The sequence below is a fragment of the Gorilla gorilla genome, chromosome 8 (assembly GCF_029281585.2).
Source record: "Gorilla gorilla gorilla isolate KB3781 chromosome 8, NHGRI_mGorGor1-v2.1_pri, whole genome shotgun sequence".
Classification (NCBI taxonomy): Eukaryota; Metazoa; Chordata; class Mammalia; order Primates; family Hominidae; genus Gorilla; species Gorilla gorilla.
Genome location: NC_073232.2, coordinates 30,483,879 through 30,497,512, shown reverse-complemented (window position 1 = coordinate 30,497,512; position 13,634 = coordinate 30,483,879). Strand labels below are relative to the sequence as shown.

General features: G+C 48.8%; 1 protein-coding gene across 1 annotated transcript; it reads left to right on the top strand.

Annotated features, from left to right (window-relative positions):
- Positions 1-7,517: 7,517 nt before the first annotated feature.
- On the top strand, positions 7,518-12,218 carry LOC115936057 (putative uncharacterized protein encoded by MIR1915-HG). Its single transcript, XM_031015734.3, has 2 exons — positions 7,518-8,119; positions 8,924-12,218. Exons 1-2 carry the CDS (start codon positions 8,055-8,057, stop codon positions 9,267-9,269), a joined length of 411 nt encoding a protein of 136 aa, XP_030871594.1. The 5' UTR covers positions 7,518-8,054; the 3' UTR covers positions 9,270-12,218.
- The last annotated feature ends 1,416 nt before the right edge of the window (positions 12,219-13,634 follow it).

The following is a 13,634-nucleotide window of genomic DNA, read 5'->3' as shown; positions in this document are numbered from 1 at the left end:
AAAAAAAAGTGCAAAAAAATAATATTAAGAAACAGAGAAGGCCGGGCACGGTGGCTCATGCTGTAATCCCAGCACTTTGGGAGGCCAAGGAGGCGGGAAGATCACTTGAGGTCAGGGGTTCGAGATCACCGTGGCCAACATGTTGAAACTCCATCTCTACTAAAAATACAAAAATTAGCCCAGCATGGTGGCGGGCGCCTGAAGTCCCAGCTCCCCGGGAGGCTGAGGCAGGAGAAACGCTTGAACCTGGGAGGCGGACGTTGCAGTGAGCCGAGATCATGCCACTGCACTCCAGCCTGGGCGACAGAGTGAGACTCTGTCTCAAAAAAAAAAAAAAAAAGAAAAGAAAAAGAGAAGCAGGAAGTCTTTTATAAATTCTGTTAGAACCATTGATCCCAGTTACCTGCTATAATGTGAATGGAATCATTATGGCTGTTCCATTGACATGGTTTCTTCATTCAGGATCCTGGCCAAAGGAATAGCATGTCAATGTGTAAAATTCTAGCCAAAGATAAGCCATTACAATGGAAATCGCGACGTGCAAAGTCTCATTGAAGTCAATGAAATTGAGTGTAATATCCATATAGCATTCTCATCTGCTTGCTCCAGGATTTAGTATGCGGCTCTGCATTGAAATGAGATTATGCATATAAAATGCCAATATAGAATACACTGCCCAATAAAACATTAGAAAAGCAACTTACAGCCCATATACATGGGCTTTACTTAAATTTGAACTTCATGTGCAAAATAAACCACAGTGCCATCAGAACACTAAATCTACAAAATGTCCTCACTCTGGTTTTTCATGCTTCTTTATGCACGATTCCCTCAGCCCCCCTCCTATCCAAACACAGTTCTTTTAAGGGCACTCTTCAAATCATCTAACAATTCCCAAAGGGTATTCCAGGAGTCTCTTAAAGTGTCTTTCTAAATTAAAAGGCTCCGAACAATTTAAGTGCATTTTTGAACCAAAAATATCAGAAAATATTTGGGCTTGCAAACCTATGGGTGTGTAACCAGAAGAAAGGGACAAAAGAGAAAACACCCCCGCAGTGGATTACAAGGTTATGGGACAGGTCACTAGGAAAGGGAAATAAAACTGAATGTTAGGTTGGGCTTGTAAATTATGCACCTTTCAGGGAAAGAGGTTTAAGGTCTCTTCACTGAAGGGTTTTTTCCCATCCATTTTGCTATTAATTCTTAACTCTTGGTAGGCAGTTCTTTAATGAGGTTGTTTGTGGCAGGTTAATTTTATCCAATCTACGGAGCTCCTCATTTTCCCTTTTAAGTGCACTGTTGCCTACAGCTTTCAGCATTTTCCATAACAGAAGAAAACAGAATAAACGTGAAGTTGTCTGGCTGGGCTGAGAATTAAAGGCATTATGTGGACAGATAAACAGAGGACCTGGACAGATGGGAGTGGGAGGGTAGAAACTGGGCTGAGTTGAGGGCATGAGGGAGAGAATTCGGTCTTAGGAGAGGGATGACCCTAGGAGTGTAATATATTAAATATTGCAGCGATCGATTTCAATACCCCAAGTGGACACAGGAATAAAAATCCACCAAGAAGCTGAAGTGATTAGGAATGCTTTGTTGTGAGGAATGCTTTTTTGTGTATATTTTTACAAAATAGAAGAGACCTAGACAATCCAAGTGTAGGCCCTGGACTCCCCATTTGGGATATAACCCTAAAGGTTAGTCATATCTCAATGGTGCTTCTGCTTAGTGAAAAGATGAGCCTTTGTACCAAGGGGGATTAAATATCAACCACAATTATGGGCTGGTCACTCTAGGAGCTTTCCTCCCAAATCAGAGATGAGTACATTTTGGAGAGGCTGCCTCTTTCCCGTGTATTAGTCTTTGTTTCAGCACTGGGACAAAGCAGTTGCCTTGGCACAATTCTTTCACTAAAATCCAGGGGAAAATGCACAATATGGTTTACAGAAGGTTGATTCACAATAGCAGGCCATAAAAACAGCCTTTGATGCTACATAGGGGAGAATATTTTTGAAATGTCATTGTAGGGACAAAAGTATGAAACTGTGATCCATGCAGGGACAAATACCCACTACCACACATGATTTCATTAGTGATTTCAGAATTGGGTGGGATTTTCTGTTATCTTTTTTTTTTGTTTTAACTAAATCCCGCTCTTAGACATTCATGCTATGAACTGTATTCTCTCAGTCCAGGAATCTGTTTAGGGATTTGGGGTAGTCACTGTGGAAGCTGCTTGGAGCAGGGGGATTGTTTTCAGTCACAGCCTAATGGGCAAAGCCTGGGCTCTTCACACTGGGGACACCAAGTCGGCTGCTAGGGACACACTGTTGGATACCTGCATGCAGCAGCGGCAGCTCCTACAGCTGCCTCCTCCTTCAGTGTGGCTGCCACAAATCTGAGGAAGACATGCAGCATCATACAAAGGATTTCTTTAATGAGGATGAGTTCCTCAGAGTGACTGTAGGCTGTAGTTCTCCTCCGGCCTCTCTTTCCCTCTACTCCATCTTTTCCTATCTGTGATATCCCTCCTTATACACTAGCCTGGGGTTGGAGAAAGCAACAACTCCCATCCCCCAACACATACACACACAACCACTACTCTCTCTCTGACAACCCAGAGGCTGATTTCTATTTTACCCTGGTGGTTGAGTGAGGATGGACTGAGTCAGGCTAGAATTGTAGAGTTGGGCAAAAGCAAACATGTCTCTCTCTCTCTTTATACATATCTACACCTCCTCCCTTCTCTGCCATGGTCTTCTACTCTCATCACAATGATGACTTGCTCCCACTTGGAGTTTGGTTGTAAGTACTAGATGTATTTCTCTATGAGGATCTCCTTACCTGTGAATGGTCCAGGCAGGAGGAGGAACCCTAAGCCCATTTCTTGGGAATCTAATGTGGGCTGACCTTGGCTGGATTAAGGCTGAGATTGGTTATGCAACAAAGCACCTGGGTTCTCACAGCTTGAATCTCCCTGGCTTTCTGTGGAGTGATGACTGGCTACAGGGAGGCTATTATGCCTTATAAAGCTATTTATCTCCCCAAAGGTACATGGCCCATTCCTCTCTTCAGGTTGGGGAGAGGGGTAGGTCGGTTCCAGTCAGGTGCAAGAGTAAAATTCACTCAAAAAAGTTACTTCGAGAAAGTATTAATAGTTATTGAAACTAGTTATCTCTCTTTTAGAGTGTGGGAAAGACTGAGTTATGGGGCAATTTGGATAAGAAAGTTGTTCCATTTTGTGCTGATCCCCCTTGGCCATCTTTTATTCTGCATCTCCCCTGTTCCTCTTCCTCCTCACCCCCCATCCTCCTCTTCCCTGCTTCTTCTTCTGCCTTCCCTCCTCCTCTTCTTTATTTTAAATCATGTCAAAAGAACAAGCAGGCTGAAAGCACCAATGGGCTTACACTGTGAGGGCCTCTGCTGCAGCTGAAACAAGGCCTGGTTGTGTCTGGACAGGTGGCACAGAGCGCAGAGATTCTTGTTCTTGTGTGACCGAGGGGTAATTTGGAGAGAAGGAATCTCCTTGGGGGAAGACATGTGGGTGGGGCCTCTCTGTCCCAGGTCACTGAAGCAGTTTCTAGGGGCAGTGCCTAAGCTGAAGGACCCTGTAGGCCTGCCCTGGTGTAGGGTACCTGTTGCTGGAAGCTGTGTGGGGAGCCTCTGGCCCCCTGGCCTATTGTAAGTCCTGGGGTTAGGTCGGGCTCCCCCTAGGGCTGCTGGATTCACCTGTCATTACGCTCACTGCCCAGGGACCCTGACAAACCTCCACAATGTGGGGCTGAACAAGGGCGCTTAAGGTTCACTGATCTGTGTGTAGAACTTTGCAAAACTGCAAATAAGCGAGAAAATTTGGCTATTCTTGTGACGGGAGATACAAGTTTGCACTTAACATGGAAGCTTGAGAAAAAGAAGGGGGAAAAACCCTTCTGGCCCAAAGCCCCACTGTAATCTCCAGAACAATTTCATTTCCTCTGCAGCACCCTGGCTACCCTCGCCCAGGCCTCAGAAAGGTCAGGGGGAGAAGGAGCTTAAAAGCAGGGGCGGGGAAGCAGAGGGGTGGCTAGGCCCTTGGCCAGGTAGCAGGTGAGGGCCGGCTGGGTGATGCGAGGGGCCAGGACGGAAGGCCGCAGGACGGGGGAGGGGCAGAGCCACGGCTTTTGGAAGGGCTTGGTGTTTCCTAGAGGGCTTTTTCTCAGGAATTTGCACGGTCCGCCTCTGGGGCGGCTTATTGGGGCTCTCCCCCGCCCCTGCTAGCAGAACAGGTCGCAGGGAGCTCAGGTTTCCGCCGAAGCCTCCAGCCGCCAGGCCTCCAGCACTCCGCCGGCCTCTGCCAACAGGCCTTTCCCGCTTGCTGAGAAAGGGAAAAGCGCGCGCCCCCGGCCCTGCAGGCTGAGATCACGTTTGTGCCGAGCGACTCCGGTACTCCCGGGGAAGCCAAACTGCCCCCTAGCAGCTGCGTCAACCTCGCCTGGCTGCGCGGCCCGGAGAGCGTGTTCCCCGGAAGGGGCTCCCGCAAGCGGCAGCCGAGATCCCCAGCGGTTGCGCGGCTGCCGGGAACCCGCGGGTCTCAGAGAGAAGCAGGCCGCGGGAAGCATTACCTCTCCCCTCCAAAGGGGAACTTGGAACTTTTGAACCCTTTAAAGTGATTGATCATGCTCCACCAGAGAGCGGCTCCACCCCCGCCGCCTTCCCTTGTCACCTCGGCTCTAAGTGTGCGTGGAGGTCGCGCGCGGCGCGCGGGGTCGTGCATTTGGCGCTCTGTGCTGCCAACGTGAGCACCCAGCACCTGAGCCGCTGTCGCGATTTTGGAGGAATCCCGATCTGAGAGCCCAGAACTGGGACATTGGTGCGTGCCTCCTTGCCCACAGCCCTCTAGGTGCAACACGCCAGCGACAATTTTTCCCAGGAAATCCGTCCCTGCGCCCCTGCCCCCCTCCAAGGATGTCCTCGCAGGAGCCGGGCTCCGCACTGGGAGGCTTCAGGGAACGGAGCACTGGGGCTCAAAGCCTCCACGAGTTAAGCTGATTATTAATTTGGGCTGGTGGGAGCCAGTAACACGCTCGACGCCTTTGGCTTTGGGAATTGTCCGGGAGCTGGGACGGAGGCAGGAATGACCCAGGGTTGCGACTGGGAAATGCGAGTTGCGGAGGCTCCCGGACGTAGCTGAGTGGGCTGGGTAGAACTCTCAGGGCAAAGGTTGGCTCTTCCTCGCCCCCAAATAAATTCTTAGTTAACTAGTTTAGACTAAACACATTAATAGTATCAAGTGGTGAAAATAGACAGGGTTGAACGTGGGGGCATGTCAACTGGACCCAGACCTGGTCATACTTCTCCTCTGGTGACAAATCAGGGTGCTTCCAACACGAAAACAGAAAATAGAAATGTAACATTCAACTGGACGAATTAATTTTTGACGGATTTACGGTATGATTTCCTTTCAAGCAGTATTCATTGGTTCTTTCCATCCACAGTGCGGTCCAAAGACAGAAATATAAACAAGCACTTTATGCTTTGCGGAAACCCCTTAACAGTATCTCCCAAAGAAAGATCAAGACACTTTGTGAATTTTCCCCAGATAATGCCTCATATTCCGAATGACTGATCAGAGAACTCCGGTATTGTTAAATAAAATGAGAGGAAGGCGAGTGACGTGGGAGTCGAACAATGGCATTTCTGAATCTGTTTGCTTGATTGACATTTGGGAGCTTCATGACCCCAGAGAATAGGACTCATTACGGTGAATACACCAAAACATCAAACAAGATTAGAACTCTAGATGCTGTTTTAATCCCATTCCAGTCCAAATTATAGTGGGAAAATATAAAATCCAAGTGCAGAGAATCACTCCGTTATATATTGACCTAAAGTTTTAATTGTACTAACGGGAAAATAAAAGTGGAAACCCTCTATACTTTCCAGAATTTTAGATAGAGCACTGACAGGGAAAATGCATGGATTTGGTAGTGGAGGTACTAAGAATATTTGTGTGGTATAAAACATGTCATACTTGGGAGACACTTTATTGGAAAAATAAGTAGAGAGTTTTTTGTATGTATGAGAAAAATATCATAACCATTTCCACTTAAAAAGTGAAGATCATTCTGATGCCCCAAAATAACTGAGGCTAAGAAATAATTAGATACCTTAAAGCTACAGTCTAAATTTCCATGATTGTTTGGAAGACTTCTCTCCAACGCGGGAGGGGAATTTGTTTTTTAATGTCAAAGGTTGTGTTAGCATGTACATTTAACCCAGGAAATTGTGAGAACTCTCTTCAACTCAAGTTGGAAAAAGGGAATGTGTTTGAGCGAAGTCTATTTTTAACAACAGAAAAGTGTGAGTTAAAGTGGACTGTGTGTTAGGTTGGGAATATAATCCATGGCAACTTCACTATACAAGTATTTTTGATTCTTCAATGGAACTCATCCTCAAACTTTAGAAACTTGAAAAATTGAAGTCTTAAGTATTGTGTATTAAACTGAACCAAGAGATCACAGAAAGACAAAGCTATGGTAAAAGATGTTATAGTTATATTCTCATAGATTTAGTAGGAAAATCACAGCAAAGGAAATGCACCAGGAAGATATGAAATAGAGGAAATATGTTACAAATAATGAAATAGAAGGAGTTGCTGCACAATATAGCTTCACAATCTTATATTTTGAGGGGTAGGTTTTAATGAGAAGCCTCTGCATTGCATGGGAACTGGGAATCGTAAGAATTATTTATGCAGTAAGAAGGAAAAAAATTAATTATTAGGAGCTCAATAATCACCAAATAAACTCTGAGCTTGGAGGTTAAAAATAGACGGCTATCTTCATGTTCAATTATACAGTATCAATTACTAATACAACTGATGTTTCAGTGTCTCAGCGAGAACAGATACCATCTTCTATGGAGATATCTTGGTATTAATTAATGACTGCTTTATTCTCATTATTCACAAGGAAAAATAGGGGTCGTGTCACATTAAAATTAAGATTATCTTAGTTTATCTGGGCTCTTAAACAAAGATCATTCAAAGTAATTATATTTTGAATTAATCGAGGTAGGCAATTTATCTCGTTATTTTTTTTTTGTTCAAAGACAGGAAAATAAAGATCAGAAATAAGCAAAGTTTCATTTTGAAGACAGAAAGAACCAAACAAACATGTCTTGACTTTTGCAATATTTCCCTTGCTAAAGGGGGAATGAGGGAACTGTAAAAGACGTGACTTTGCAAAGTCAAGTCCTTTTTAAAAGACTCGGATCGAAATTCTTGCTATGCAACAAGGATTCAAGTTTGATTAATTTTCTGCAAGCGACGTGACAGCGGTGTTTTAAAAGATTAATTAAAATTGAAGTGATACGGAGCAGGAATTCAACCTGCAGAGGCGTCCCTGGCGCCTTGGGGGGCTTTGTAAGCGAGTCCCAAGCCCGAACTGCGGGCTTTCCCGAGCCTGGGACGCAACTCCCCGTCTCCTGGAGAGGAACGCGGAATTTGGCAGGGCGCCCGCCTGGCCGCCTGGCATCCTGAGCTGGCCGCCAGCTCTCGGGGGGTGGGGACGGGGTGTGTCCTGGGGAACCCGCTGCCGAGAGAACAGCTAGCGCAGCTCGCGACGAGCCATTGAGGACCAGGGTCACGCCGAGAGGCCGGAGGGGGCTCCAGGCAGCCTGGAGCTGACGGCGCCGGGCTGCGTCCTCTTCACCTGGGGGTGGGGGGTGGGGGCACGTACTTTGTGACCAGGATGGTGCCGAGCCCCCTCTACGGCTGGAGCTTGCAGGGGTGCGGGGGTGTGAGTGGCGCTCCGCGGACTCGTGTCCACAGTACAGAGGACACGTACGGTTCGGCCGGGGGGCGGCTGCACCGGGGCCTGCCTCGCGGACCTGGACTCGGGACTCCGGGCGGCCCTGCCTGGTGCCATTGCATCAGCCAAGTCTCCCACCTCTCTGCTCGGTTTCCCGCCCCACCTTTCCCCTACTCCCGCATCCCTGTCCCCTCACTTCCCTCCGCGATGTCTCCATCCGAGTAAGAAACGAAGCTGAACGCATTGGTAACTGTGCTCAAGAAGATGCAATCGCGGGAGCCCTCAGGGTGGCGCACGGCGGAGAGGCGACGCGGGTGGCGCTGCAGAGGGTACGGTGGGGGGCGGGGAAGAGGGGGGCGTTCGTGTGCAATTAGCCTCCCCAGGGCGCGGACCACGGTGTCCCCTTCTCTCCAGCTGGGGGTCTCGGGTCCTGGCGCTGAGAGGCCGCACCTTGCCTTGCTGCCCGGGCCGTGCACCCGTGGGCCCCAGGGCGACGCGGCGGGGGCGGCCCTAGCGACCTGCGGCGGCGCCGGGAAAGCCCTGCCTCTGCAGCGGGTCCCAGGGGTCGGGGCCTGGAAGGGTCCCTGGGAATGCTCCGCGCCGAGAAGGCTCTGTGGTTTCTCCTCCCCCACACGTCTACCTCTCCTCCCCTCTTCCCGGGGACCTCAGAGGTGGCGGGGAAGTGGGAAGGGAGGCGGGCTTGCAGACCGTGCAGGCTGGGGAGCCGGAGCTCGGGAGTTGGGGGAGTCCCAGTGAGAACGGAAGCGCGTGGACGCGATGGAAGGGGCCGGGGGAAAGGGGGACGGCACTGGGGAGGGCTGGGGTGCGGGGCAGGCGACAGTCCCTTCCCCTCCCAGCGGCGCGGGAGACCTCTTCCCCGGGGAACCCCCACCCAGCCGTTCCCAACCTCGAGAACAAAGGGTCTGGGAAGCACGGTCGGGGTCGGGGAGCGGAGGTGGAGGGAGGCAGGAAGGCAGGCGGTGGGGGCAGGGGAGGGCGCCTCCCCACGTTTCCTCTCGCGGCCGAATGATGGAAAGCTCCCTCCAGCAAACGCCTCACTGAGGCCGCTTCTGAATCCGGGAGGGCTTGGGTTCCTTACCTAACGGCTGCACTTCACTCCCTTCCTCCCCCAGCGTCCCCACCCCCTCCGGGGACCGGGGCCCCGGAGCTGCCAGGCCCGCTGCACGCGGCGGCGCGGGAGAAACCACGGGACAGCAGCGCCCCCTGCAGGTGCCGGGCGCCTCCGCAGCCGCTGCGCGGACCCGACTCTTAAGGTGGCACCACCGGGTTCCCAGCCCGCGCGCAACCCGCAGCCCTGGCTCCATCCGCCGCACTTCTCCCTGTAGCGGCGGGCCTGACCGTCCGGAACGGCCGGAGTGTGCTGATGCCTGCTGCTATCTGCTTGATCCCTTCACCCTACCTCTCATCCAGGACTTCTTCCGCGGATGCGCAGCTAGCGATTTCGACAGGCGAGATTGAAAATTCCGGGCGAGTATATGAGGATGAGTAAATCCCGCTTCAGGGAGGAACGACCAGAATGACATTTCTTTAAGCCTAAATCAAACTTTTATTTTTGTTTATAAAAAGCAGAAGGCCAGCAGGAAAGGGTCGCGGAGGATTGGCACGTCCACAACCGTAGGACTCTTGGATCCAAGTTTTTAGGGTGAGACTGGGCGGTCCGGGGTTCTCCTTCGGCGCTCACACCCCGCAAGCTCGTGGGCAGGTGCAGTGCTAGAGGCCGGGGGCAGTGGCGGACCCGCAGGGTAACCTTGTCTAGCGCACCTCCCGAGCCCCCAGCAGCAGCCCACTCTCGTCCGAATGCTTTGTTTATTTGGTGATACCAGGGAACATGGAGAAGATCGAAGTTCAGTTTTTCTTTTTTCTTTATTTTAAATATTTTTCTTAACTAAATGGTATGTTTATGTGAACCCATCATCTCTTGGAATTAAGTGTCCTCAGCGAACTCCAGATTCCTAGGGGAAACCTACGTGCCCAGAGCAGGAAACGCACAAGTCAATTCAGGTTCCGGTGCCATCCGCAGTAAATTCCCTTCCTTTTGCTCCAAATTCCTCCTCTGCGTCCAGGAGAGGGACCCCCGGGACTCCCGCACACCCAGGACCGGGAGCGGCAGAGCAGAGGGTGGGTGCGAGGGCGCGAGGGAAGGGTGGCGGCCTGCGGACCTGGGGCGCGCAGTTTCCCGGCTCCGTGGGAACCTCCAACCCCAGGGCGCGCGGCCTAGGCTCCGCCCTGCCAGGCCTGGGGCCGAGCGGCCCACCTAGTGGGGTCCTGACCTGGGGAAGCCGAGTCCGCGCGCGGGTCGGGCCGCGACAAGGGAAGCTCGCCTGGGCAAGTGCCGCGCGGGGTCAGACCCACCCCAGGGGTTGCAAACCGCAAGCGAAAGTCGAGAGGGGCTGGAGCTTTTCCTCTGATCCGTTTTACACTGTGAAAACCGCAGGCCTGTCGCCTAGGCGGCCACTTTTAAATTGGGAAGCAAATAGACGAAAAACCAAAACAAACCTACGAGCTGACTTTTCCCAGCTAAGTTTCCCCTCAATAAAAAGCCCGCTTTCTGGGAAAGAGAGAAACTGATCCGCGCTCACGATTGCTTTCTTGGAGATTCTGGGGGCACTGGGGCGCGCAGGAGGCGCGGCGACAACCCCAGCGCGCATGGGGCAGCCTGGACTGTGCCCCTCTTACCACGCTCCTTCCCAGGCTTCTCCGTGCTTCTCTCTCCACTGGGGTCCCGCCTCTCCACGGGTCACGCCGAGGCTATATGCTGCTTGCAAGGGGTCCGCGCTTTCTCGTTCGGCGGGAAAGGCACATGTTGGAGCTCGATGTTGGGGCTCAGGGTGTGGTTGATTTGTCTGCTGATCTGGGTTTCTTCCCAGCACCGGGCAGGAAGTGTAGGAGTTTGGGTCGCCAGTCCAGGGACTCGGGAAACTTCCAGGCCAACCAGAAGAAACACTTGCAGACACCTTTCTAATGTCACAGTTTTCCCCAGGGGAAAAAGCAGAAGTTGCTGGGCACATCACCCAGCACCCGGGCAAACTCTCCACTTACCTCGCGCCCTGCTAGGGGGTGTTGGGGGCCCTCCGGGAACCCCTAGATGAGCAAGCAAAGTCGCAAGAAGTGGGGTGGGGAACGCTCACCCGATAAACCATGCACCAGACTTAATCAGCCTGTAATGCTTACTCTAAATCTAGGCCCATCTAGGCCAGGTGGGCTGAGTCTTGGGATAGTGGGTGTCTCCTTCCTATGTTGATACATTAAGGATGCCATATGGACAATTATTTTTAGTCAAATTTGTGGTCCTGGAGATAGAAAGAGGAGAAGAAGAGAGAAGAAAGACAGAAGAGCTTTATTGTTCTTTTTTTTTTTTTTTTTTTTTTTTTGAGATGGAGTCTCGCCCTGTTGCCCAGGCTGGAGTACAGTGGCGCTATCTTGGCTCACTGCAACCTCCACCTCCCCGGTTCAAGCAATTCTCCTACCTCAGCCTCCTGAGTAGCTGGGACTACAGGCAGCCGCCACCATGCCCAGCTAATTTTTTTTTACTTTTAGTAGAGATGGGGTTTCACCATGTTAGCCAGGATGGTCTCTAACTCCTGACCTTGTGATCCGCCCACCTCAGCCTCCCTAGGTGCTGGGATTACAGGCGTGAGCCACCACGCCCGGCCTTATTGTTCTTATATTAAAACAAAAGAACCTAGAAAAAAATTGCTTGGTTAAATTGTGGAGAGGAAGGGAGGGAAGGAAAATGAAGGCTTTTCTTCTTTGTTCTTTAAAAGTCCAAGCACTTTCTTTCAGAATCAAAATGTAGAGAGGCAGTCAGTCTTGGAGTATGCTTTTGCATTTTAGGATACTACTCATTAATTCAGTTTTAAAGCATTCACTGGGTTGAGCACAATTTTAAAAAGGTTCTGTCTCACCCAGATCCTGTTTGAAGCTCAACTCATTTTGATTGAAAGAGATTTGAGACAAGAATTTCAGAAGAGAAAAATGTGTGTTACACCTGGACATACATACACATGTAATAGGGATTGTATTCCTTCTAGTCTAAGACAAGAGATTCTATGGTAAATTATAAAAAAAAATTAGTTTTTTTTTCTAGCATTGTATTGTCACCAGAAAGAAGAGTGCTGAATTCTCTGTTTCTGCATTTCCCAATAATAAATCTCCTAGGAGAGATAACTTTTTGCAGTTGTGCCCCTCACCCATTTTCTCTCTGGCTTGCTTTATTTCCCACATATGAATACACACACAGCAGATACATCATGCACAAACTTTTTTTAATGTGTAATCTGTAAATCTAGGCCCATTAAGTTTTCATTGAAGTTGGGAAACTGTTGAGGACTTACTTTTGTTCTTCACCGTGCGTGCACTTTGCCAAGGATCTTTGGTAACCAATAAAACGATCATGTTCACTCTGAATGTATTTCTTTGTGATTAAATGGAAAAGAGTATTCATGAACTGCTTAAACAGTATTTTTATACCAAAACATCAACGCATAATGAAAAATGAGCTATAGTTGTTCCAAATGTTCAGAATAGCAGCTTTGCATTTACAGTCATATTTTGGCAAAACTATTTCATATTAATTGAAAATGATACAACAGTGCATGCATTCTGTGGAGGGATGCTTATTCACTTAGCTGCACCATGAAAAATTTAAACTATCTGGTTCGAATGACCTGCAATGCCTACTGAAGGAAGGGTTGGAAAATTAGGAACTATGGAATTATTTGTGTGTTTTTTTGGCCTTTTCATGAAGCTTGAATTAAATCTAGTTTTTGTGAAAAATAAAACTAAAGCAATATAAGAATCCCTTAAGTTGGTCTTATAAAATCATATGGTTTTTTTTTTTTTTTTTGAGATGGAATTTCACTCTGTCACCCAGGCTGGAGTGCAGTGGCACAATCTTGGCTCACTGCAACCTCTGCCTCCTGGGTTCAAGGGATTCTTCTGCCTCAGCTTCCTGAGTAGCTGGGACTACAGGCGCTCGCCACCACACCCGGCTAATTTTTTTGTGTTTTTAGTAGAGACGGGTTTTCACCATATTGGCCAGGCTGGTCTTGAACTCCTGATCTCATGATCCACCCACCTCGGCTTCCCAAAGTGCTAGGATTACAGGCGTGCGCCACCGCGCCCAGCCATATGTGATTATTATAAAAAATCTGTACCTTAAAGATATGTTAGTGAAACTAGATGGATACAAATATAACTATTACTTTTTTTTTCCCAGTGATTTTTCTCTCTCAAATGTAAGATATGTAGGACTCCAGAACATGCACTGTAATTTGTTCTGATAATAGGAAAACCAATGCTGGTTTTCTCAGTGTCATAGTTATCAAGGGGCAATGCCAAAATCATTAGATAAGCATCATCCTTTCTATCACATCATTGTCTACGTGAAATTTCATCTTAGAAAATATGCAAGAATATTATATTTGTTTCCAAAGCTTGAAAATGCAATAGAATTTGAAGTATTGAAAATATGATTCCTGGTTGACAACATCTTAGAAGTTGCAGAGGTGTCTCTTTTTGAGACGACTTTAATAATGACTGACTTTAATAATGTTACAAAGCAAGGGATTTTTCAATAGCAAGCAAGATGTGATGAATGGGCATGAGGAACAACGAAGCTATTGACGAAACATGCTAACTTTTAGAATTCTATCTAAATTATTTTTTTTCCAGTGCAGAGGAAGACACCCAAGTGTATCAATGTTCATCAGATGCAGGGTAATAAAAATGTGAGTGACAGTTAATGGCCTGTGACTGTAATATGATTGTTAGTGTAGGTGAGTGAATACATTGGTTCCTGTTTAAAGAAGGTCAGTGGTCCAC

Excerpts from the sequence above, each read along its gene's own strand:
- LOC115936057 (XM_031015734.3), top strand. The coding sequence starts at position 8,055 with ATGCAATCGCGGGAGCCCTCAGGGTGGCGCACGGCGGAGAGGCGACGC. Across the intron at positions 8,120-8,923 it reads CGCGGGTGGCGCTGCAGAGG|CGTCCCCACCCCCTCCGGGG; the intron begins GTACGGTGGGGG and ends TTCCTCCCCCAG.